Source organism: Plectropomus leopardus, chromosome 20, assembly GCF_026936395.1.
Source record: "Plectropomus leopardus strain MGB_pleo_1.0 chromosome 20, ASM2693639v1, whole genome shotgun sequence".
Classification (NCBI taxonomy): domain Eukaryota; kingdom Metazoa; phylum Chordata; class Actinopteri; order Perciformes; family Serranidae; genus Plectropomus; species Plectropomus leopardus.
Genome location: NC_142195.1, coordinates 28,067,672 through 28,094,142, shown reverse-complemented (window position 1 = coordinate 28,094,142; position 26,471 = coordinate 28,067,672). Strand labels below are relative to the sequence as shown.

The 26,471-nt window shown below is 35.7% G+C and overlaps 2 protein-coding genes across 3 annotated transcripts in view; both read right to left on the bottom strand.

Moving 5' to 3' along the window:
- rph3aa (rabphilin 3A homolog (mouse), a) overlaps positions 1 to 3,910 on the bottom strand; it is a 41,530-nt gene extending 37,620 nt beyond the window's left edge. The window contains exon 1 of the mRNA XM_042509905.2: positions 1,259 to 3,910. The gene's annotated coding sequence lies outside the window, so the exon portion shown is untranslated. The remainder of the gene's footprint in view (positions 1 to 1,258) is intronic.
- A 713-nt stretch (positions 3,911 to 4,623) lies between these two features.
- Positions 4,624 to 25,641, bottom strand: ptpn11a (protein tyrosine phosphatase non-receptor type 11a). Of its 2 annotated transcripts, none has more exons than XM_042508990.2 (16): positions 25,290 to 25,641; positions 21,811 to 21,933; positions 18,856 to 19,050; positions 17,324 to 17,516; positions 15,197 to 15,316; positions 15,003 to 15,116; positions 14,325 to 14,421; positions 14,126 to 14,223; positions 13,754 to 13,912; positions 12,211 to 12,342; positions 11,244 to 11,398; positions 11,052 to 11,119; positions 9,880 to 10,031; positions 9,674 to 9,792; positions 8,543 to 8,648; positions 4,624 to 7,887 (listed from the first exon to the last, which is right to left on the bottom strand). In XM_042508990.2, the coding sequence occupies exons 1-15, from the start codon at positions 25,301 to 25,303 to the stop codon at positions 8,579 to 8,581; spliced, it is 1,809 nt and encodes a 602-aa protein (XP_042364924.2). In that variant the 5' UTR covers positions 25,304 to 25,641; the 3' UTR covers positions 4,624 to 7,887; positions 8,543 to 8,578. The 2 variants fall into 2 exon arrangements, with proteins under 2 accessions (XP_042364924.2, XP_042364925.2); XM_042508991.2 differs by having other exon boundaries at positions 14,144 to 14,223.
- Between the last annotated feature and the right edge of the window lie 830 nt (positions 25,642 to 26,471).

Genomic DNA, 26,471 nt, shown 5'->3' with positions numbered 1-26,471 from the left:
TCCAGATGCTGCGTGTTTGCTCTTTAGGCCTGCATGCCCAGAAGTGTGTGTGTGTGTGTGTGTGTGTGTGTGTGGGTGGGTGTGTGTGTGTGTGTGTGTGTGTGTGTGTGTGTGTGTGTGTGTGTGGCAGGGATGTCATAACCCATCAGCTTGTGTCCCTGGTGGTGGCATCATGCATGAAACAACCTAGTGGAACAGTTTTGGCAAAGCGCTGAGTCTCGTGAGTAAGTGGTCGCCGTCTGGAAAAATAAATAATAAAAAAAGGCGTCCTGAAGCGAACCTCAAACTGTCCCCGAGGACTTTGTCCGTCTGACAGGAAGAAACCAAGAGAAGAAGAGAGCGCCGAGATGAGAGGAAAAATATGCCGAAAAAAAAGAGACAAAAATACAAGAATTAAAGCTAAAGCTGTATTGATCCTGCCTTTTAATTTTATTTGTATTAATTTTATTTTATTAATATTATATTTTATATTATATTTTTTATATTAATTTATTCTTTTTTATTATCTATCTAGTCATTATTGTTATTATTATTATCATCATCATCATTATTTATTATCTGAGGGAATGTGTGACTGCATGAGGGTATATATTTGTACACTGATAAACATGTTTTAATATACACTTGAAATTTCAATAAAAATATTGGTTAAAAAAGAGATGGGTGGTGTTGGTTTTAGGGGAAATCTTGTTTGCACTTGCGTAAAAACATGAGCACACGAGCATATGACTTGTTTTTTGCAGCGTCAGTATTGTGCGTGCAGCGTGCAGTGTATGAAATGAGGTCATAACTGTTATCATCACCCTATAAATGCAGGCAGACTCGATCTGACAAATAAAATGCATCGCTGCTTCACCCTGCGCTGCATCTCTGTCTCTGCATGTGAGTCATCCAGCAGATTAACAGTGACGAGTGCGGCTGGGGTAAAAAAAATCAGCCAACTGTGTGAAGACAGGTGGACACACTGTGAAAATACTACACTACAAGGAAAATTTGGGGACCGGTAGACACAAAATACAGAGCAGGAGAGTGAACGTTTGAGTAAAAAGTTAAAAATAAGACAAATATTGTATGATAATGTTGTTCCATGTCTGCTGGATGCACAACTTTTGATTGTGTTCCCCATAAAAATGTTATAAAATGATTAAATGTCAATTAATAATAGACCTTTTAAAATGCAGCGCATGTGTAAAAGTTAGAAATGCTGTTTTAAGCAAACGTGAAAAACATAGTTATTTTGATTAAATTTTGTTTTTACCGATTCTTGAGGCAGCAGCAGCAGCAGCAGAGTCTTCTTGAATCATCCCCATCGTGGATCTTTTCCCAAAATTTTTTAGGTTTTCAGGGCAAACCATCCGTATCTTTTCCACGTCTTCATCACCATCGTTTCCAGTAATGAGCCCTCGGAAACAAACAAAACACAGTCAAGCACAAAACAGCAACTTCGGGCTTTTTGGTTCCCTAACTCACACAAATGTTTGATATAATAATAAACTTTTAACCCAATTACGTGAACAAGTGTTTCTTTCACATATGTGGGCAGAAGGCAACAAGCAATTTAACAAGACATGACCAAAAAAAATGAACATAAAATGAATCAAAAAATTACAAGAAATGTATCTGAAAATATGCAACACAAAAAAAGTAAAAACCAAAAAATGAAAATGCAAAAAGTACTAAAAAAAAAAGAAAAAATGTCTTATATATTGTGTTATATTTTTTGTGCAACCTAATTTTAATTAAAAATAAATATAATAATAAATATTTGATCATTTTTCTAATATCTCCCCCTCTTTTTTAAAACTATATTTTAGTCATTTTCTTTTCACATTCCAATATTTTTTTTTGCAATTTGTGGGTGATTTTATGCAAAGTTGATAATGGCGTTTATCCTCATGTTACTGGAAGAAATCAAAACTTTTTCTTCAGGTTTAAAAGGATCAAACAGCTTGTGAGAAGTGTTTGAAAAAAGCACAAGAAAACAGATGCTGATCCAGGTTTCATTCATCATAAAGTATTACAACTTTAATTATTTAATTTGTAACATGGGGCAGAAATTTAAGCGCAGAGTGAGTCTTAATAAATAAACATTTCTGTAAAGAGGTTTCTGCTTTGAGAACATATAATTTAAATAAAAATACTCAGATTTAATGAGAAGATGAAGGTGTGTGAGCTTACTGACGCGTAGAAAAGAAAGTTTCAGGTGTCAGAGACAAAAGCGCAGAGCACCAGCATGAGGAGCGGCAGGTGGAGCTGGTCTGGTGTAAATCCTGGAGGGCTGATTGGGGGATGAGGAGCAGGTGAGCAGGTGGACGGAGGAGTCAGGTGACTGGAGGGAGAGTCTGGGGACATCTGGTGGACTACTGGAGAACAGCAAGTCTAAACTCTTATTTCATACTTGTAATTGTTGCTGTTGATTGTCTGTTTAAACCAAAATATCTTAAACCCACTAAAAAAAAGATTAATGCACGTGTGTGTATCTCAGCAGAAATTCATGTGGGACGATTTAAAGTGAAGCCGAAAGCCCAGATCACATGCTACAAAACTTAATCGTTAATTTAATCTTAAATGGCAGAGAACATGCAGGCAGTATGTTTTTGTAGTAATTTTTGGGGTTTATCTGCAGATAATTCACAATTCTACATTATTTGAAAATACAGGGAATATTTTCTAGGTTCATTCCAGTATTATTTATTTATTTTACCTTATTTATTTAAAAGGGACCATGCTCAGTTTAAAATATAAATGTTACCATTTGATGCACCATATTTATTTATTTATTCAGTTATTCATGTAGCTTATTTATTTTTTAGTATTTTTATGGTCCAATAATTCTAAATGTTATTTTGTTAAGGCCATGTAGTCAGTATTTATTTATGTATTTATATATTTATTAATATTCTTTTATTCTTCTACAATTTTTATTTATTTAAAATTCCAGAAAACTGTATTCATAAATATTATAATTACATATATAAAATAACTTTACAGATTTTAAAAAAAGTATTTCTTTTTTCCATTTTCATAAGTTTTTTTTTTTAATCTTTTTGTTTCTTTTTTTCCCCCTTTTATTATTTTAAGGCAATTTTCTCATTACTTTTTACTAATTTCTTGCTCATTTTTGGGCCATGTTTTGTTAAGTTGCTTGGTGTATTTCCCTCGTGTTTTTGGAAGAAGTGAAACTATTTTTTTCAGGTTTCAAAGGGTTAATGAATTGTTTTTTTTGTTTGTCTCATTTGGATCGTTTTATTTTAAAAACAAAACTATAAAAATCGGGCCGGCTGACCTCCAGGATCAAGCCTCCAGTCCAAACACTAAACACATCTCCTACAAGCAGAAAGTGTGTTACAGATAATATTTTATATACAAACGTCTGAAGCGCTAAAACTGCACCATCGTGCAGTCAGACAGTAAACGTGATTTAAATAAATTTAAGAGTTGCTCAGACATTATTCCCGTGTGCCTGCTGTTCGCTCTCTTCTTGCTAAATGTCGTCGTCCTCATTAAGCGCTGAGCTCATGTCAGTTTCATTGTCTTTGTCCCACGGGTCAAACAGGATTAGGATAAACTAATACTGATCCCTGATCAGCGCCTGAAGGTCTCCAGATGAAGTTTAATGCAATTATGATGGAAAATAAGAGAAAACAACAAACATCATCTAATTAGTCAGCAGAGAAGAAAGCAGCTTTCAATGTTGATTATAAGTTGTTTTCTTTCACTACATTAAAGGGCCAATTCACCCAAATCTTTTTTCTTTTTTGTAGTATTAGTGCACCGTGTTTTTATTGGCACAGATTTTAATATTTGTCTGAAGTCTGAACTTCTTAATCCCCAAATTCCCTCATAATTTACATATCAAATTTAGAATAAAATAAAATAAAAGGTGACAACAAACTGACCTGGGAGTTAGCTTGGGGGGATTATTAGATAGATATTGTAAAAAAAAAAAAAAAACTAGGAGAAAATGTCCAGAAAAATATAATAAAAAAAAAAAATAAAGAAAAAAAAAGTAAAAAAAAAATAAAATAATTGTCTTAACCCTTTGAAACCTCAGCAAATTGGCTTGATTACTTAAATATATATATATACGAAGAAAGCATTGAGCAATGCAAGAAAAAATGCAAAGAAAGTATGAGAAAATTACCTGAAAATTAGTTTAAAAAAATAAATCATTTTTTAAAAGTATCTATATAAAATAAAAACATGGGCATGACCTGGACATAGTGCTTAAAAAGTATACAATATAATTTTCTCCTAGTTAATTTCTTGAAACTCATGGATCATATCTCACAAGATGCTTATTGCCTTTTTTCATGTGTTTTGGAAAGATTCGGAACAGTTTTTTTTCAGGGTTTAAAGATTAAATCGTTGTGAAAGGCATTGTGAAAGAAAACATATTTTTTAGCACTTTCTTCAGGTCATTCTTGTTTTTTGCTTATTTTCAGGTAATTTTTTACTAATTTCTTGCTCATTTTTAAGGCATTTTTAAAAGTTGCTCGCCGCTCTCTCCCCATGTCTTTGAAAGAATTCAAAGCCAGTTTGCTCAGGCTTCAAAGGGTTAAAAGGGGCAATCAATTTCAGCATTACCGTCACAGACACCAAAAAAGAAACCAAAAGCCGCCGTCTTAATGAGGCATGAGGCTGCCATTTATTGTTATTGAGGAAGTTAACATGGTTAACTGCATTGAAAGTCATACAATAAAACCTCTGGCGCTTTGTGAGAGGTCGCTCTCTGTGTCCCAGAGAGAAAGCTGTAGGAATATACATACAGTATATCTTATTGGCAAGTAGATATGTTTTAGTAAGTACATTCTCCTCTACCAGGTACTCATGTACAATATACATGTTAAAAAATATAGTTTGTTTGCATTGCGATCATTTTTTTTTCTTTTTTTTTGTTCAGGATGAAAGAATTCACATTTAAGTGTTACAGGTTCTTGAATGGCGGTGGAACTAAAGAGCACTGTTTTGTTTTTCGTTTTTTTAATAGCTATCACATACACATAGGCATATGCATAGAAGGCACGTCTATGCATCTAAATTGCTGACATGATAAATGGAAAAAGCAGTTTTATCATCTGGGAGGAAAAAAAAAAACAAAATCATATAAAGGCTGATCGGCAGCCGCACTCACACACACATCCTCGCACGCACACACACACACACACACACACCACAGGACACAAAACAGCACAAAGCAAGCACTCCACGAAACATGAGACAAGTACAAACTCATCCCTTTGTGACGATAAAACTGCATACAGTACACCACACGACAGGAGATCTCAGTCAGAGGATGGCGTTCACCCGCGAGGAGAGGAATCATTTCAAAGAACACTTGCTGTGAAGCAGCAGCCGGGCGCTCGCACACGTCCTCCGGTGGGAGGAAGCAGCCCCCATTAAAAAACAAAAACAAAAAAAACACTGATTTCATGATTTTTTCTCTAAATGTTACAGAAAGACGCTGTTCAAATCAGTGGTTGCTGAGAACTGTCCCTCAAGGCAAAGAGGAGAGACGCCTCGTTCCTTTTTTTTCTCGAGTCAGCAGTGAGTTCAATCAGAAGAACGCGGCGTCTCAAGGCGTCGTGATGGAAAAAAGAAAACACTTAGGCCACACGTTTGAAAATGAGCGCTGTAGAATAACAGATGCAAAACTTCCCTAAATACTGCAGCTGATTGTGAAGATGAAGCTAAAGGAAACGCTTTGACATTTCGGGACGTTCACCTTTTTGATTTCTTGCAGAGAGTTAGGTGAAAAGATCGATTCCAGACCTGCAAAAACTAAAAATAAACTGTCGATTTTGATCATAGTCATTTTTTTACTAAAGCAAAAGTAGAAAAAATGTAATAATTTGATGCTTTTCTTTGTCAGACATGATGATAAAATTCAAAAGTTTTGGATTTTTTGGACCGTTGGTCAGAAAAACCTCCTGGACTGAAAAAAACTGAAGCCAAAAACTGCAGTTCCTCTAACAGCCACTAGAGGCTGGCTCCAAAACGAGTCCTGCTTGACTAAATATCAAACTTTACAGCAAAATTGACACGTTTACGGCCTGGTACAAAAGATTTTACAGAGTACAGCCGTAGCTGTCACTATTTTAACGTGTTTTCACTTAATGAAAGCTAATTGTGATCTTTTGGTCTTTTCAAATGTCTTTTTTCCACATTTTGTTGCAGAAAAAGAGCCTCTAAGAAGTCGAATATTACATTTTTCCTGTTTTTTTTTGCTGGTGAAAATCAGCATTAGTACACATAACCATAGCTGTAAAAGCACTGTGCTAAAGAAGCTAGATGTTACGGTTACCTCCGCACTCTTTTCTTAAAAAAGTCTAAATATAAGATGGGGACAATGAAAACGCGAAAGCACACAAAGCCCCTCATGGTTTCCAGTCTGCAAGCTAAAACTCAGCTAAGCTTGTCCGAAATATATATTTAGCAGACAAAAAACAGAGCATTATCTTTCTTCTCCAGACTCGCTGCTGACTTCATCTTCATATTTATCTCACAGACAGAATCCGATTATCGATCTTTTCATGTAACTATTTGCAAGAAAGCTGCTGAGCAAATTTCCCAAAATATCAAACTATTCCTTCAGATGTTTTATTTGATTAACGTTGACAGAAAAACAAAAAAGAAAAGCGTTTGTGAATGTGTGTGAGTATTTAAATCCAGCTGACATCAATCTCTAACCACAACATCGACTTATCTAAAGCGCCAAAGCTGAGAGACGTGAGACTGCTTCCTAAAACAGTGACTCTTCAAATTAAGTACATGTGGTGCTTAAAATAGGCAATGGTACACAAAAGGCATTCGTCTTAAGAAAAAAAAACGAGAATGGAAACAAAAGTAATATGCACTTAAAAAAAACGTAAAAAACAAGTTTTTTGGCAGCCGTGCGTCTGTGGCGATGCCTGCAACTGAGATACACAACAGACTCCCCTGAAATCTTAACGTCGTGACACCGACTTTGACAAAGAAGTGCAGGCATGAAGAAACGCCTCTCTGAACCCCAGATTACATTATTTATGAATCCACCAGGTGAATCAAGGCTTGACTGTAACTGTTAATGCTGCGAAATAAACGTGCAGCAGTAAGGGCATTCGGCTTGAGCTCAGGAATGGTTAACTAACAGAAAAAAATTTAAAAAGCATATTAATTCAATGTGGACGACAAAAGTTCACACTCTGAACTGCCTCAAATTTTCTCTTTGAGGTGCAAAAACAAAAATTAATGTCCAGAAGTCAGTGGATTACAAAGCAACAGTAAATATGGTGTCACACTACAATGCCAATAGTTCTTCATTCAGAAACATTATTCTATCCAACAGTGAAAACTAGACAATAATCACCGGAAATTTCGCCCCGCGTTTGTCCACAAATAAGGTCTCGTCTCCCAACAGGCCGAATAGAGACTTTTAATTGGCTGAGAAATGTGGATAAATCATTCGTGGTTTTGGCACCGGCCTTTTTCTTTTTTTTTTTTTTTTTTAAGAAAACTCCTCGATTTCGTCTACAAACAAACAATCTACGTAACCTTCCTTTGGTTAATAAACAAAAACGAATGAGCAAAGGTTAGCTAGGTTTCCCCCTGTGAGGAGAGTGCTCTCTGTTTGCAGCCCTTGTTCGGGAGGAGATTTACAAAGGCTAAACCCGAAAAACTGCGGTTTAGTAGGATTTTGCGTGTTAGGCTTCTCAAAAGGCTCTTCTGATGATCATCACAGTGGTTTAGATTTCAAACTAAGAGGGCAAATGTTCATGTAAGATGAGCGAGAGCAGGAGGGCTCTGGTGTCTCTCACGTTTTTCCGTTTTTCTGTTGTTCCAAGTCATTACGGTCAAGTCTCAGGCGTCAAGGTGTGGCTGGCGAAAAAACTGTCAGGTATCAAGATCCTGAAGGAGACAGAGCAACAAAAAAAAGAAGAAAAACACTAATTACTTTAAATGCTCAAACATTTAACAAAAACTCTGTTTCACTCACCTGCAGAGAGAATTGGACCTTTAGTTGAAAATGTCTTATATTAAAGACTAAAACAAAACAAACACGCAGTCAAAAGAGCTTCATATAGCAAAACTAAAACAAAATATAATACAATAAAATAAATAAATAAAAATTTACTAAAATAAAATGTAAAAATGCAAAACAAAAACGACACAAATAAAAAAATTAAATAAATACAATAAAATTAATAAACTTACTAAAATTAAATGTTGAAAATTACAGCCAAAAGTGCTTCACATGCAAAACCAAAATAACACAAATAAAAAATAAATATGATAAAATAAATAAAAAATACAATAAAATTTGTAAAAATTTGCAAAAATTTGCAAGACTAAAAGACTAAAACAAGACTAAAAATGTTAAAAATACAGCAAAAAGTGCTTCACATAGCAAAACTAAAAAAACAAACAAACACACAAATAGAAAATAACTGCAATGAAATAAATCAAAACTAAATACAAAAAATGAACACTGGAAGCTTTTATCCGTAGAAATCTACTTTTTTTGGTGATGTTTTTCGTATGAGCAGCACTTCATTTCATTTACCTGGAACTGATAGAGCACTGGGGTCAAAGGTGAATCTCATCTGTAGCTCTTCTGCTGCTGCATCAGGCCCACGTTCTCATACACTCTGGAGCTGTCGTCCCTCATCCTGCAAACACACACACGCACGCACGCACACATGCACACACACACACACACACACATGCACACACACATGCACACACACCCTCTGATGAGAAAACCACTGAGGAGGCTTTTCTAAACAAGGATGCAAAATGTGATTTAAATGCAAATGTAAAAGTTGAACAGAAGCCTCGCTCAGAAACATTATTCCACTATTATTCGATGTTTTATATCGATGCAATATTAAACTCCAGGAGTGAAGCCCTCTCGACAACTCTGCTGGCTGCATGTAAAAAGCTATAAACCGTAAGAAGCTCCCTCGACTGAGGATTAATTAGACATAGTTCATCAAATATAAACTTTGGAGGAATAAACAAATTCCTTCAGATTACAGCAAAATAAATTCACCAACAGATGATCAAGATGGATTAACTGTATAAAACCCCAAAGACAAAACTTTATGTGAGAAAACTGTGCATAATGTGAATATTAACACTCCTCCCACATGTTTTGTTCTGTAATTTATATATTTTTCTTTGGCACCGGCAATTAATGCCTGTGAGACACGACACTCGATAATTTTAATTTGGAAATTGTAACGTCTTTCTGTGTAAACTAAATAACAAGTCACAAGTAAATGTGCATTTTTTTCTCTTTTCCAATATTATTTTATTTAACTAATTTATTCTGTCTTCATTTCAGACCTAATTGATCCTCATCATTAATAATAATAATTCTGTTTTCTTCCTTTTTTGCTCGATTCCTATTTCCGTGTCTAGTTTTGCATTGTGTTTTTTGTACTATTTATACTGTTCTTTTTGATCTATTTATCTTATCCACAGCTTGCTTTGAGATCTCTTCGCTGCTGTTACAATAAAAAATGTGCTATTGTGGGATTAATAAAGAATTATCTCATCTTGTTGTGATTTATTATCGCTAAAACCGGCTGGAAGTTAAGTTTTTCTGCCTTTTTTTGTAATTTTTCTGGCTGCCAATAAAAACAAAAAGAATAAATAAATCCATATATAAAATCAGGCGTGCTTTACTCACTCTGTGCAGGTGGGAGTAGGAATAGGAGTGCAAGGAGGCAAAGGACTCTGCTCTCCTCCAGTCAGGTCAGACAAAGAGTACTTAATGTTGGTGTACTCGCGCCCTTTAATCTTACTTTTCTGCAGAGGAGAAGACAGCGGGCCGTTAGGAGACAGGAGCATTAAAATAAAGTGGAAAAATGAGGTTATCTGTTATCTGCTGCACACCTGCTCCTCCTCTATGCGTCTCTGCAGCGTCTCTATGTAGTGCTGCACGGCCATGTAGATGAATCTGTACTGCGCCTCCGTCTGCACCATCCCAGAGCGCTGAGAACGGACCATCTGGATGGTCTTTGGCACGTCGATGTCGCAGTCCACCCCTGCAACACGAAAAAAACGGCTTACACTGATAACATCCTCAGCACTGGAAACAAACACACACTATGAGTCTCTGAAATACAACATCGTGAACGCCAGAGGAGGTGATAACATGTCTGTCTCACTTACAATTCAGAAATGCATCGACGAGTTTATTAGTTTAAACGTAACTGTTAGCTTTCTGCTTCACTGCAGATAAAGAGAGGAAAGTATAAACTAAATAATTACAGGTATGTACAATAAAAATAAGACTAGAAATGAAAACATAAACTATACAAGAGAAATAAGAAGCAAATTTACAGAGCAGGGAGACACTGGTAAGATTAGAAGTAGGGCTAGGGTGATTAATCGAACTTCATTTTTATTTTCTAATTTAATTCATTAATTAATTTCATCATATATATATATATATATATATATATATATATATATATACACACATATATGTGTGTGCATGTATGTGTGTGTATGTGTAACATTAAAACAACAACAACAACACAGAGACAAAGACACAATTATTTAAGAACAAAACAAACAAAAACACAGTCATCGTGATCATTGGTCTTATAAACATAGACCTTAATGTATTTCATTTTCTGTCATAGATAATACCCTCTAACCTAAAATAATGGCTTAAAAAAGTGAGAAAATTGGGGAATATCAAACTTTTTTCCTTTCAGTTAAAAATAACATATTTATTCTATAAATATTTTTTTTAATATACTTGGACATCCACTTTTTCAAATTATCTATCTATTTTTTTTAAGTTTAATAAATACATGTTTCTAAAGGCAATTAATAATCAGGATGATTTTATTTTATTTTATTAACTTGAAGAAATGCATGTTTCCAAAGCCAGTGAATAATCACGATAAATAAACATGATCTTAATACTGACTAAAATAATTTTGATTTTCCAAAAACTGAGCAGCAAAGTCAGCACAGTAAACATTAACAACATTCACAGTATAATCATATTGTTGTGTAAATGGGCTGTTACCCGCAGAGTTTACAGGACTCACCTTTTTCCCTGATCACGTCTATCAGGATGTCGATCACTATAAACGTTCCTGTCCTCCCGATCCCTGCGCTGAGGAGCGAGAGAGAAAAGCTTTGAGTTAACGTGTTTCCATTTATATTGTCTGTGGTTTATTTAAGTGTTTGCAGTGTGTGTGTGTGTGTGTGTGTGTGTGTGTGTGTGTGTGTGTGTGTACCTGCAGTGTACCGCTATAGGCCCAGCGTCCAGTATGCTCTCCTGTTTCAGGTTGACCTCCTCCAGGAAGTCGAGGACGCCGCCGGGGTCGGTGGGGACTCCGTGGTCCGGCCAGGCCCTGAAGTGGTACTGCCAAACTGTGCGTTCTGTGTTCCCCTAAAAAAACACGAAAAAACAACTTTCAACAGATTCTTAATGCTTTGAACACATTTTAAATTAACATTTATCCTCATGCAGTTCTGTGATTTTTTTTCTCAAATCAATACAGTGAAATTTTTATGGATTCATATTCTGTAATCTTAACACGTGCAAAGTATATTTTTGGGCAATTTTGTATTTTGCTGACTTTGCAATCCATGCTAGAGGAGGTCAAATTAATTAAAACAATTCAGTTTAGAGTCAACTGACAGCTCAAACTCAAAAAAATCTACACATTTTTCAACACCAAGCTCAGAAAAAAACAAGAGCCACTCGCTCAGCCACCAGGGGAGAGCGCAGTTTTCCAAAATGCTTTTTTTAGGGAAATCATCCTTTTCTTTTTGTAGCCATAAATCAGAGAGAAACTCTTCCCTCAGAGAAAATAACATGAACCAACTTTCAAACATTTTCATGTTTAACTAAACGTTGGATACCGTCACAGCAAACCTGCACACATTTGTGATTGAGTGTGGGGGAGGTTCAGGATTTGGGAGTGTGCAGGATTATGCATATCAACATTTTTTATCTTGCATGTATTTGCATGTATAAAAATCTGCTTAGTTATTTTGGTGAACAACAGCAACACAGTTTAGTAAAAACTACATCTTCTGCCGACATAAAGTATTTTACTCCAAGTTAACAACTGATAGATTTCATTACAACTCACCTCTGAAATGACATTTCCTCAAATTTGATGGGATAAATTGCCAAAATGTGGGATTTTCTACGCTTCTACTTGTTTCATCTTTATGTATACAAACACAACTTACCTGTCCAACTTTAGACAGTTTGAGTTCTCTTAAGATGTAGTCGTGTGCCGCCGTCTCTCTGACGTTGCGAACGCGCATCGCTCCGTACTCCTTCAGAGCCGACATGTCCGGCCAGTACTTCACACATTTACTCTGAAGAGACACAACAACATTCACTTTGTTATAATGACGCTGCTGTTTTCCTCTGATGCACTGAGCTTTACGTCTTATTACCAGCTGTGGGTACACCACTGTACTCTGCTGCTATATGTCCTCTGTCTGTCCGCAGGCTCTCACCCTGGTTGTTTTTTATATTTCAGTCTACTTAGGCCGGTTCCCTCTTATTCGTGTACATATATGCGTAAAAACCAGAATCAATACGGCCTGCGCTCTCACAGTTTTCTCTTGATGTCGGTCCTCAGGGTTCACACTGAACTTGGCAAAAATGCTTTTTTTTTTTTTGTATTCAAAAATGCTTTTTAAATTTGCCGCCCTTTCTGTCTGAGCTGATCACTTTGGAGGAATTTAAGTCACTTTTAAAAGGTCAAGAAAATAGCATTTCAGTCAATGTGACTGCTGCAAAATAAATTGATAATTGCACATTTTATGTATTTGATTGTTCTGTTTTGCATTTTAACTAGAGGTTGTGCTTGCTCTTTGCATTGTGTGAGTTGTATTTGTTTGTCTGTATTTATTGTATACACACACGCGCGCGTCCTAGTTTAGAGAAGCATCAGAGGGACTGGTACTGGAGCCGTTAAAAAAAATGAGCAGGTGCACATGGGTTTTTTGAATGTTAAAAATAGGCGATAGACTGCTTTTCTATTGCTGGCAGACTGAAGCTGTGTACAGACAAGTGTCTTTTCTGTGTTTTTTTACTGTGTCATATTTAACGTCACAGACAGTCCGGCAGAAAGCAGCGTGGAGGCCAGTGAAAATGTAATGATGGTTACTTCTTTTTTCTGTATCTGTTGCTTATTCAGTCTCTCTCTCAGACAAATTTGGATCAATGCTTGGTCAGAGAGGGACTTTTTTGTGTTGACCCAACACTGCATCCCTCCAGCAAAAGGGCTAAAATTAGGGGAATCTGAACTGACACTTTTAAATGCCAAAAGTCACACAATGACACAAACACACCAACTGACTGAGGCAGCTGTAGACCAGCAGCTCGTGTGTTCAGCGATGCTAAATCACTGTTTTTCTCAAAGGAACCCGGCTTTGAAGAGAGACAGCTATAAAAGCTTCAGTAGCCATCAACATAAAGAAAATATTCTCAATAAAGCGTACACTTAAAGTAGTGTTGATTTTTTAGGTTTCTTTTAGATTTGTGTTGTCTGCTATTTTTATGTAACTTTTGTGACACCAAAAAGTGATATTAATAAATTGTAGCTGCACTGGAAATATATATAAAAACAGCATTTATGTGTTTTGGGTGGATTGTGATGAAGTCAGAGTGCAGCGTGCGCTCTGTTGTGCGCTCTGTTGGGCGCTCTGTTGGGCGCTCTGTTGTGCGCTCTGTTGGGCGCTCTGTTGTGCGCTCTGTTGGGCGCTCTGTTGTGCTCACCTTTCCCCTCTCCACCTCTTTGGTGGTCATGACGATGACTCGCGAGTTCTCCTGAAACACCATCCTCCAGAAGTCACTGATGGTGTTCTGCAGACAGCCCTGAGTGGCGATGTAGCTCTTCTTCACCTTTGTGCTGTTACATTTTGGGTCCAGCTCAGGCTGCACACACACACAAACACACACGCGGTCAGTCGAATACTGAAAATGAACAGAAATACAACACATTGGACCAAAACTGACTGAGTACACATGCACGAATAACTGATTAACACAATTCTACATTTTCTGCATATTATCAAGTACAGAATACATGATGTGTGTATGTGTGTGTGTGTGTGTGTGTGTGTTTCCCTGAGGATGAAGTGAGTTTACCATGACAGCAGATACTACCATGATGATATTGGCGTTGATGTAGTCAGAGCCGGGCTCATTTGGGTCCCTGTCATTCAGCACCACACGCGTGTGGTCGACTAGAAACAGAAACAAAAACAGTAACGTTAAAAAAAAAAAAATCCCCTCAGGTGAAAGTGAAAAGTTGTCATAGCGAAAGAGCCGTCAGGGTTTTTCTCACAAGGCAGAATGTTCTTGTATCTGTTCTTGTTTTTGTTCTCTGCCCTCTGGCCCTCTTTACGACTGTAGAGCAGCTTGCACTCTTGTTGCTGTAAGGTCTGCACGAAAAAACGAGTCGAGAGTCAAATCGCAGCATAACGTTTACAACTGACAATACCTGATATTAAATAAAATAAAATAAAAGATCCACAATTTAATTTTCATGTTGTTTTTACATGGTAACAATAAAATTAAATTTAAAAAAAAGAAAAAAAAAGGGAAAAGAAAAGATCCACAATTTAGCTTGTATGTAGTTTCTGCATGGTAACAATACAATACAATTAAATTAAATGAAATATCCACAGTTTAGCTTTAATGTTGTTTTTGCATGAAAACAACAATATTTAGTAAAGTAAAATAAAATAAGAGAAAGGAAAAGAAAAGAAAAGAAAAGATCCACAATTTAGCTTGCATGTTTTTTTTCTGCATGGTAACAAACAAAATAAAAAATAAATAAATAAATAAAATAAAATAAAATAAAATAAAATAAAATAAAATAAAATAAAATAAAATAAAATAAAATAAATTAAAAAAAAGATCCACAGCTTAGCTTGCATGTTGCTTTTGCATGGTAACAAACAAAAAACAGACAAACTGGGACAGGTGAGCTGCAGCACGACACCACAACACAACCACTCACCTCAAATTCTTCCCAGAAGCCCTGTTTGACCTTGTCTGTGGCCTCCGCTAGTTTGCTCAGCTCCCGAACTCGACTTTCAATCTCTGCAGCGTTAATGCGAGTAGTGTTCAGGGGCTGTGGAGGAGAGCAGGAGGAGTCAGCACCGGGGAGAACAAATCAGGAAAATGCCTCATTGGTTAAAGGTGAAAAGTGACCTGTTTGAGCTGCAGCACGGTGCCCAGAGTTTCCACCATGGGGTTCTTTTTGTAGTGCTCTACCAGGTCGGTGAGGGAGTCAAACTTCTCGCCTCCGCCCACGTCGTACTTCAGGTCATGCTAAAGAAGAGGCCAAAGACACGTGAGCGCAGCAGTCTCACCATCATGAGAAAATCTCAATGTTTACATGCACAAAAATTAATAAAAGAAACGTGAATCACAGAAATCACAACCGATTTACAGGCTAGCAGCCTGGTTCAAGTTCCTACACATTTTTAATCCAGCGAGATGCAGGATAATGATTATTTCAACCGATACCGATAATTTCTTTTAGTTTGTTTTTCATTACCTGAGGGTATGAAAGGCTGAGATGTGGTGAGTACAGATGAATTTAATTTGTGCATTTTCATAAATAAAAAAAAAATAACGACATTTCAGACAAAAAGCAGGAAAATCACATTTTTGTAAAAGAAATCATTTTCAAGGGCAAACTCAAGTTCTGCTTTTGTTCTCACTCTCAGGACGACTTCCTGGATCTAAATTTAGATATTGCTCAGAAGGTAATGATACTGAATTCTTCTACATAGAAATTTGAAAGTGTATTGCTCAGCTGCTTTAGTTAACCTTACATTTCTCTGTGCAAGAAACGCCCTGCAATCTGAAAAACATATAGTATATGTAATTAAAGTAAAAGTATCTTTAAAATAATTTTACAGAATTATCACAATTTTTTGAGCCCTTCTTTAATGTCATTTTTGATTGTTTTTGTTTCATTTTATTTTCTCTTGGAGAAGCTCAGAAATGATCGCGCTGCATCACGCAGGCTGCTTTTTCCTCCCGTCTTCTGATTCAGCAGAGAACCAAACAGACGGTTTGACAGTTCGGAGCAGAAAGAGAGAGAAAGCAGGACGGGCAGATGCTAATGTGTCCTTCAGGGCAGCCACCTGTCTCGAGGGACGCAGCTGGGTCTGGAGAGCTGGTCAGCGGGGTGCGAGCTGGTCTGGTGCCACTCAGTCCACCTCTCTCTGAGACCGGGGCTTTATGTTAATGATACTGATGCTTCAGTCATTATGTTTAAGCATGAAGGAAAATCTAGACATTTATTACACCGTAGTCTGTCCCGTGTTTTTAGTATGTCCGTCTGCATGTTATCTGTTCCCCATCTGTTTGTTTCTTTCTGTTTAACCCTTTGAAACCTGAAATTGGCTTAATTTCTTTAAAAAACGTGAAGAAGGCAATGAGCAATTTACAAAATTACCTTGAAATCAGCAACAAAAAAAAGAACAAACTAACAAAAAATGGGAAAATATAAAAAAGCAAAAAGAAAAACAAGAAATTACCTGAAAAAACAACTCAAAAGTTGTAATAATTCTGTAAAATAATTTTAAAAATATAATTATGATAATTATAAAAATAGTTATCTGGACATTCTTCCCTAGGTTTTTTAAAAACATTTTTAAAAATCAAAGTCGTCTGAATGCAGCACAAGAAAAGCGATGTTGATCCAGGCATTAAAGGGTTAATGAAAAACTTTTGATATAAAAAAAAAGCATCTTACTGCAGAAATAAGACTGTAATCTGGTTACTTTAGGGGCATGTAAAGAATCTTACGCCAATCATTAACCCTTTAAAACCTGAGCAAATTGGCTTGATTTTTTTTAAACATGGTTAGAAGGCAACTTAAGAAGAAACATCCCAAAATCTGCAAGACATTGGTAAAAAGTACAAGAAAATTACCTGAAAATTTGTTTTAAGAGGGATTAATTAAAGTCAATTTAAAAAAAAAAAATAAAACAAGAAAATGACTTTAAAAAAGTGCTTGAAGAGTAATAATTTTAAATATAAAGTTATGAGAATTTTGTTTTCATTTTTAGATTTAAAAAAAATAATTCCCAATTTCTTGTAATTTTCAGGACATTTCTGGACAAGTTGCTCATTGCCTTTTTTCCCCATGTTTCCTAAAAAAAACAAACTGAATCAAAGCAAAAACAAAAACATCTGGATCCTTGTAGGGACACGTCCCTCATCTTTATCAGTCACACCATTTTAAAAAAGAATAACGTCTCTATTTGTAAATGTTCTGCTGTAGCAGCGAGGATGCAGGAAGGTGCAGAGGAGCGTGTTTACCTGGCAGCGGATCATGACGTGAGTGACTTTGGGTTTGCTGTCACTGCTGTCCGTCTTGTCGTCTCCTGTCCTCACCGACAGGACAAAATCCCCGGGGTGGCTCTGACTCTCTCTCACCAGGAAGCTGCCGTTCTTCCCTTTCTCCGTCAGCAGCTTCTCGGCCTCCCGGCCTGACAAGTGTCCGTGGAACCATCTGGCAAAAAAAATCCACATCATTTAAATGAGTTTCGACCTCATAAAAAGCTCTTTTTTCACCCTTTATTTTCAATAAAATAATTAGGGAGTTTATGTTTACAAGCATGGTTAAACAAGTGCTAGAGACATTACATGAAGCCAACATTTTTGTCTCTGTTAATCTATTATTTTATGTTATAGCTTTGCTTTACTCTGGAGAAAAACAGCCGCGTCCAATTTGTTACAAGTATAGAGAGTACGCATATAATCAGACTTAAATTCTGCATGTGAACACCCCCGAAATAACTCGTCTGCACTGTAATGAGCTGCTTTTAGTGGCAAAATGTAGCTACAAGAATGTTTTTCTGTCAGTTGCATCATCTGCTGCAACTGGATGTAGCCGGGGCGGACTCGTACAATTAGTGTTTGTCTGTTCATTAATACAACAAAAATATCAAAAAAAGTTGTCTTGCTTTCATACTCAAACGCCCCAAGCATAACGAATGCTGAGGTAACAGCTGCAGCACAAAACTGAAGCTAAAATAGAAGAAAATTCTGCTGATAAATCAAAAGCTTTTTTTCCACATTGTGGTGTTGTGATTCCTCCAAAAATGACCGTCATTAGAAACTGGAATTGTTAAATAAAAGTATAAATTTAATTAAAAGTAGGGCTCTAGGGAGGACTCAGTTCTGCTTTTCTGAAACCCAAAAATCATTAATGTTTGAGCTTATTGTGATGCTACTGTTGAGACCTGTGGGTCCTATAACGTCACCTTGTGTCCCGTCATTTAAATCCAATCACTGGTCCGCATGCATCGATGGTACATCAGATTAAACCTGAATACAGAACCTTCGACTGTCCTCAGCTTAAAAAAACCCCACAAAAAAACCCTCCTTCAGATTAAGAAAATAAACTCCTCCGTGTAGCACGTCCCGTCAGTCAAAGCTCTATAAGGTTTCATCGTGACGAGGTCAAGTAAAACGACTATTAGGTAAAGGTAAATAAAACGTCATCAGGATGTGTTCAAATGTAACATCAAAAAAGTTTTTTTTCTTTTTTTGGTGAGAAATTTGAACACAGCCGTTTGGTCAAGAAATTTGTTTTATAAAACAAAATAAATATAAATAAATATTTAAAAAAGGAAACTTGCTTAGCAACAAAAAAACAGTTCTGTTAAAAACAAACTGTTGCCGCGTCTTTCCACCAAATAATAGAAAAGTATCTTTAGCGGTATCCATAAAGGATCTTTAATGAGTCTCAATGATGTATGAATATCGATAAGAATTCACAATCATAATTAAAAGCAGAACTAATAACATTCGAGCACAGAACTACGGCATCCGGCGTCCCCACTGACCTCTCTGAGGTGGGGTCCGCACAGTTGAGCGGATACTTGAGCTCGATGACGTCTCCGTTTTTCTCTTTCAGCTGGCCGTGATGCTCCATGTAATACTGCACCAGCTCCGCCAGAGTGGCAAACTTCTCCCCGCCGTAGAGGTCGTAGTAGTCTCCTGTGTTCTGGATCTTAATGTGGGTGACGGCTCCATTTCGCCTGCAGAAAAAAAAAGAACAATCATTTAAAAAAAATACACATCATCATAATAATCAGGGAGTCAAACCAAATCCAACAGGAAGCTCATGTTCCTTAAAAAAAATCAAATTAACAAAAGTTTTTCTTTGAGTCACGTGTCGGAAATCTACCTGCTTTAAGTCAATTTTTCTATACAAATTAGGGTTTTTTCAGCATTTATCAAATAATTGTCATGCAGTTAAGTTTTTCGGACACTCGACACGCCTATTAATAAACAAAGAAATTCCCGCACACACTAACTGCTGACATATTTAAGCACTGAAAAAAATATCTATATTATTTTTTTAATCATCCACTCAGAGGATCACTGAAACTGATGATCACCTGAAACTGCTCTGCATCATCAGCCAGGAAATATAGTTAAAATAAATCACAATAAATCACAATTAACATTAAATATACACTAAATACAGACAAATGTAACCTTACATACCCCACAAGTCAAAAGTATCATTATTTATCATCATAAACATCATCCTACAATAATACAAGAAAATCTGCAAGAAAATGACTTAAAAATTTGTTTTAAAAAGATTATTATTATTATTACTATTACTATTATTACTATAATTATTATCAAAAGAGTATTAGAAAATTATCTAAAAAACAGGGACAATATATATTCATAATTATAATATAATATTATAGATATAAAATGATGTTACAAAAAAAGATACATTCATAAATTCATTTTTTCAGCACTTTTTTAGGTTATTTTCTTGCTTTTGTTATATACTTTTTTTGTTTTTGCTTATTTTTAGGTAATTTTCTTGTACCCTTTCAATTATTTTTGGCATATTTTTTGGGCCTTTATTTTTTAAATTGCTTGTTGCATTCTCCTCATGATTTTGAAAGAAACTAAACCAATATGCCCAGTTTTCAAATGGTTAATGACAAACCACACACCAGAGTTCAGCCCTAATTGCATCATTCTGCATGTTTTATGCTCCCGCCCTTCTGCTGCAGAGTGCATGATTAAAATGGGCAAAGTGATAAATAGTTAAACGCAGAGTCATGTGCGCCGCTGGGTGCCATCTCCGTTATTTGCATGAGGTGTGAGAGACGAAAAGAAAGCTAAAAATAGTTGAAAGGCAGAGTGAGGGCGCTCTGAGCCTGTTTCTTACAGGAAAACCATGTTTCTGTGACACAAACCAGATACAGATGGCATGAACTGCGCTGAGTCATTGTTAGGTGACCACCAGTATCTCGGAAAATATTAAAAAAGGAGAACTTGTGGCAGGTCTGCAGCTCTGCAGCACGTAACTTTGAGCGACTTCTGGTTAAGTCTGGAGGATTGAAAAGACAGACGTTTGGACCGGCGGGGACGAGACTCCCAGTGGAAATGTCTCTGTTTCCACCAGAGGAGCATGACTTGTTTTGTTTCCATCTGAAGTAAATATGGTGCGAGATGAGAGACTGTGCAGCTAAAGTATGAGACTGGGACAAAAATAGCAACTGGCTACATCAGCTAAACTGAGTTAATGATACGTCATCTGAAAAATTTATGACTCGACAGGCCCCGAGATAAAAACCACAAACTTTTTTTTTTTTTATTAGTAAAAGGCTGCTCTTCCTTCTTTGGATAGAGCTGGTTTCCCACTGTCGTTCAGCACACTGCAGGCTGAAGACGGAGCACAATTCAGTGTGGAGACTGTTTTAACTATTATTCAGGAACTGTTTAACAATCTGAATATAACAGCACATTCAAAGATAGAATATAATATTTCAAAAATCCTGCAGAAGAGCACTTATGTTGATGCAACAATCATAATCACATATTTTCCAAAAGCTGTTAGAGAAACGGGCTCTGTGAACATTTCTTAACAACTGAAAACCTGTTTATTTATATCATCTCTTGATTATTTTACATCAGTTCTCTTATTTGCACTGTTTTATCTGCTCTCTGTACGTTTTACTTTGACTCTTACATCTTGTTTATCACCACGTCTTTCGATTGTGTAATCTCATTTTTTGTGGTGCACTTCTTTTATCGTCAAGCACTTTGAGCTGCATTCCTTTTCTGAAAAGTTCTATACATAAAGTTTATTATCATATTATTATATTCATGCTGCATTTGTATATTTATCATCAATTTCTATTTTTGTGTTTATTTGCAACAATATGTTCAAATTGACTGCTCTCAATAAATGCTTTAAACAAAGATAGAATATATCACTTTTCCACATCAGATCAACGTTTTGTTGAATTGTGTTCTTAAATTATCCCAAATTTTCAAACATAGAGAAATCACAAACCGTTTCTGAATTATACCTGCTAATTTGATCCACTGTTATCATAAAAATATTGATTAGTGCAGCATTAAGTAAAATCGCCGTATGATTACGCTTGTAAAAGCAAAGCAGGTATAATTTAGCATTCAATAAAAGGAAGTCATAATGCTGTTTAAAATCACCCTGCTGATGCTTTTTTATATATCGTTGGTGCAAAACTACTTTTGCTTAAAATTTTAATGAGCTTCATGGATTGCGTTGAATTCGTCCGGTCCTCTGCTCATCATAAAAAACATATTGCCCATTTTAACTTCTACGTGTGCAGGTTTTATTGATGCAAACAAAGATTTTAACATCATTAAAGAACATTTACGGCTTGTGTTTATATTTTGTCCGAGGTTGGTGCCTGCTTTATTACCTTTTAGTTTACCTTTGGATCACGAATCACACCTTCAAAGCTTTATACATTTTATAACCTATGCTCACTTACCGTACTGAGAGGGTAAAGTCTCCTGGATTACTCTTACTGGGTCTGGCTAAAAAGCTCCCATCCACCCCTCGAGTCAGCAGGAGGTTTTCAGCCTCCACACCTGTGATGTTGGGGTGAAACCACCTGAAAGAGGAGCAAAGACATGATGAGGCTCAGTGTGCAGGGCTGTGTGCCAAAAACTGCTCTGCATTTAATTTCTGCCGTTAAACATTATGTTAATGTAACAAAGAAAAAACACAAAAAAGCAGTGTGGATGGCATGTATGGTACTTTTTCTGGTTCAACTATTTAATTTAATTTAATTTAATTTAATTTAATTTAATTTAATTTTGTTGAATTTTGTTGAATTTTGTTGAATTTAATTTAATTTAATATATTTTATTTTATTTTATTTATTGGTTTTAACTCGGGTGTGCTTTTACTTTTACTGGTGTATTGGTTTATCGATTATTTTATCTTTTTTTGTTGGTTTTATTGGTGAATTTTCATCTTTTTGGCAGAAAAAAACACATTTATTCAAACACTTTCCAGGCTCTGGTACTTTATATAAATGATACTTTCTATTTTGGTCTTTTTGAGTCCTTCCACTTGTACTCCATTAAATTTATCTGATGGCTGCAGTTACTGAACATGAGATAAAATCATAAAGGTTTGCTGTTTCTCATCTTCGCCCCAGATGCCAGCTTTTTTTAGCTTTGCTTTGGTGTGGTGACAAAATTATTTTTAGACATCATCAAAAGTAAAAATTGTGTCAATCTGGACTTCTTGTCCTTCCTGTTAGTCCTTATTCTCTTAACCCTTTAAAACCTGGTTTGACATCAGTTTTCTTGCGCTGCATGCAGATGCCTTTCACAAGATATTTAACCAGAGCAAACTGATGTGATTCCTTTCAAAAACACGGGGCAAAAAGGCAATGAAGTAATGTCCCACAAATTGCAAAAAAATAGTAAAAGATGCGAAAAAAAGACCTGAAAATTTGTTTTAAAAAAGGAGGTAAGAATTATTAAAAATTAGTCAAAAATTAGTCAAATCAAATCATTCATATAGCACCTTTCATACAATCACGCAGCCCAAAGTGCTCCACAAAGCAAGATTAAAACAGCACAGAAAAAGAAACGCTTTAAAAAAAATAACAATTGAGATGAGATGTTCAAGATAAGTAAAAGTCATAATAACAGATAAGCATGAAATAAAATACTACAACTGTGTAACAGAGAAAAAGATATACATATATTTCTTTAATTTTCTGCACTTTTTTGAGTCATTATCTAATTTGTTCTTGTTTTGTTTTTTTACTTTTCTTTTTTTTTTGCCTTTTTCAGGTAAATTTCTTGCAACATTTGACTAATTTCTTATTTTGGGGCCATATGTTGTCGAGTTGCTCATTACCTTCTCATGTTTCTGAAAGAAACTAAACTTTGCTCAAGTTAAAAAGGTTAAAGCATAACAAATACATGAAACATTACAAAATTAAAACTCTACATTTCTTTTTCTCTTTTTTCTGTCTTTTCCAGTGTTGTGGCTACTTGGTCACTCTTTGTTTCTCATTCATTTTTTCCTAAAGACTTTTGGTTGAATTCTGTGATTCACTGAGACAGACTCAGTCAGTGTTTGTCCCCACACTGCATGTCTTCTTTGTGTCAATATAATGTCCTTTAGTGTTGTATGTAAAAGTAGTCTGTCCTCTTTCCACATCTTCCTACTTGCTTTTTATCTTCATTTTCTCCTTAATTTAGCTTAGTTTATTTGCACAAACACATATAGAAAAGACAGAAAAATAAAAATAAAAAGTTTAAACGATGTGCAGGGAAGCTTAGAAGCCAAAAATGGAGATACCGCCCCTATTAAATAACTATAATCATTCATAAAAAGAAAAAATATCTTCAAAAAATATTGCATAATTGATAAAAAATCTCAAGACTAAGCAGTAGTACAAAGTTTCTCCATTTTTGTGAATACAGCATCCTTTACTGTTATGTGCACAAGTATTCTGTCTTCAGTACTTGCTTTCAGACATCATTTATTCATTTATTGTTGTCAATAAGCTAAATGTAGTGGAGAAAGTATTTACCTCTGATATGTAGTGTAAATGTCTAAAGTAGCAGAAAATGGCGATGTGTAAGTAGGCTATGACACAATCATAAAAAAAGAATAAATGATAGAAAGTATTAAAAAAAATTACATGTAGCCTAAAAGTATGTAGTCAAAGTAGAAAAGTAGAGAGCAGAGTAGAAAAATACATCGAAATAAGAATAATGATAATAATAATAATAATAAAATAAATAAATAAGTAATGTACTGAGTTACTTTCTGCAAAAAAAGTATATTCTTCAGGAATGAATACCAAATTGAATCAAAATAAATTATTAAGCTTACATTGTCTTTTGTGACTTTATGTTGTATTGTAGCTCCTGTAAGTACTTTCTACAGTGTGCATAAGACAGATAGTAACTGTGTTTACTACCTAAACATCCTTTTGCCGGTGTGCGCTAAATGAAGTGGTCTTGCGCTTGATTTTGACAGCTTTTGTAGACAAATATATTCATAACATATAAACTAAAAAAAACATGATGTTTAAAATGTATTAGCTGCAAAAGGTAATGCACTTGATTTTAACAGCTTTTGTACACAATTATATTCATCAATTCTATTTTTTATTATATATTTGTTTGTTTAATCTCTGCACTTCATTCAGTGTTTGCTGTCTTTGTTTTGTATACAACAGAACAGAAATAGAAATAGAAATAGAAATAGAAATAGAAATAGGCTCCTTTATTAATTCCGTGAGGGAAACTGTTTTGTTACAGCAGCAAATAAGAGAGCAGCAACTGAATGAAATATTCGTTAAAAATGGCAAAATAATGCAAATATATATATATACACAAAGAAAGGCACTTGACATAGAATAAAACAGAAAAGAAAAAATAAAATAACAATGATAGAGACATGTACATGTGCATGTTTTCTCCCTTTTTGTGACTATAGCTCCCTGTAGTATATCCGTATGAGTAGTCTGTCTTCTGTAGTTGCTTGTTAACATCTTTTTTTTGCTTTCTTTGTTTATTGTGTCGCACCAAAACACCAAGGTATGTGAAAAAATAATGGCCAAAAAAATCTGATCATATAATTGAGGAGGTTTTGAGGTCTTTTAACCTAGAACTGCTTTTAATTTAAAGCACATGTGTGTGGTTTATTAAGCTTTCATTGTCATTTTGTGTCTTTATGTTGTATTTTAGCTCCTGTAAGTACTTTCTACAGCGTGTATACGGCAGATAGTAACGGTGTTTACTACCTAAACATCCTCTTGCCGGTGTGTGCTAAATGAAGCGGTCTTTAGCTAACTAGCTCCCCGGTTTTTTTCCAGAAGCGTCGGCAGACTCGGAGCTTGTTTACGGACGCGGCAGCCTCCAAACAGCTGAGTTTAGTTAAAAGTTAGCTAGCTCAGCAGCTAACACAGCCAGCAGACATTGTTTTTCTTACCTCCGAGATGTCATTTTTTTCACTTCCTCGCTGGCAGTTAGCAGTAGCTACAATTAGCTGGCTAACGTTTCCGACCGTTTCCGCTTCGATCACAGAATAAAGTGCTTCATCGGCTCACACCCGCTCAAAACGGGCACCGAAATCCAGGCATCGAAACAAAAATTTTACCCCAAAAAAAGTCTCTAGGCCTCGGCCCCGGAGACTTCACAGCAAGTCGATTATTGGACGTCACCAAACATGCGACAAAATAGAGGGTGCGCGGATTTTTTCACCCCAAGCGGCCGTTTTTAACCGCCGCTCGGCCGCGTTCATATAAAGCCGCAGCGCTCGGGCCGTCCGGCGAACAGCGACACATAAATTAAAGAGTCCTATCACTTTCTCTCCGCGCATGCGCGCTGACAGCTTGTTTTATGATTACGGCGGCAGAAGCGGCGAGCGGCGCGAAGCGTCAACCGCGGGGCCGCGCCGCGCGAGCGACAAAAGCGAAACATTCCGCAAGCTCACCGCGGACACCGCACAAATCACGTGATCGCAACAACTTTATTAATCACACATAAAATAAAATAAAATAAAATAAAATAAAATAAAATAAAATAAAATAAAGTAAAATAAAATAAAATAAATAATAATAAAATAAATTTACCTAAAATGTCTCAGCTGCGGGGCCGCGCCGCGCGAGCGACAAAAGCGAAACATTCCGCAAGCTCACCGCGGACACCGCACAAATCAAGTGATCGCAACAACTTTATTAATCACAAATAAAATAAATAATAATAAAATAAATGTACCTAAAATGTCTCAGCTGTAAAAATAAATAAATGAATAAATTTTTAAAAATCATCTTATTTGGATATTTGCTATTTTGAAGTGGTGGAATTCTTTTGGGGTTTTTTTTTGGAGTATTACCATCAAAATAAAGTTTTACTTCAAGCATCAGAAGTAAAAGTATCATGTTTTCAGAATTGTAGACACAGCACAATTCAAGTGATCACACAATTATATTCATCACAAAATCAAGTAAAATAAAATAAAATCGTTCTCCTTGAAATGTTTCTAAAACGTATCAGCTACAAAAATGAATAAATTAATAAAAAAACAAAATATAACTAAAATGTATCAGCTGCAAAAGTAATGCACTTGATTTTGACAGCCTTTGTGCTCAATTATATTCATCACAAACAA

What these genes read in the sequence shown, in the direction of transcription:
- ptpn11a (XM_042508990.2), bottom strand. An exon ending in GACTTTACCCTCTCAGTACG is followed by an intron (nt 19,051 to 21,810) that starts GTAAGTGAGCAT and finishes TTTTTTCTGCAG; the next exon opens with GCGAAATGGAGCCGTCACCC. An exon ending in GCGGACCCCACCTCAGAGAG is followed by an intron (nt 17,517 to 18,855) that starts GTCAGTGGGGAC and finishes TTTTTTTGCCAG; the next exon opens with ATGGTTCCACGGACACTTGT.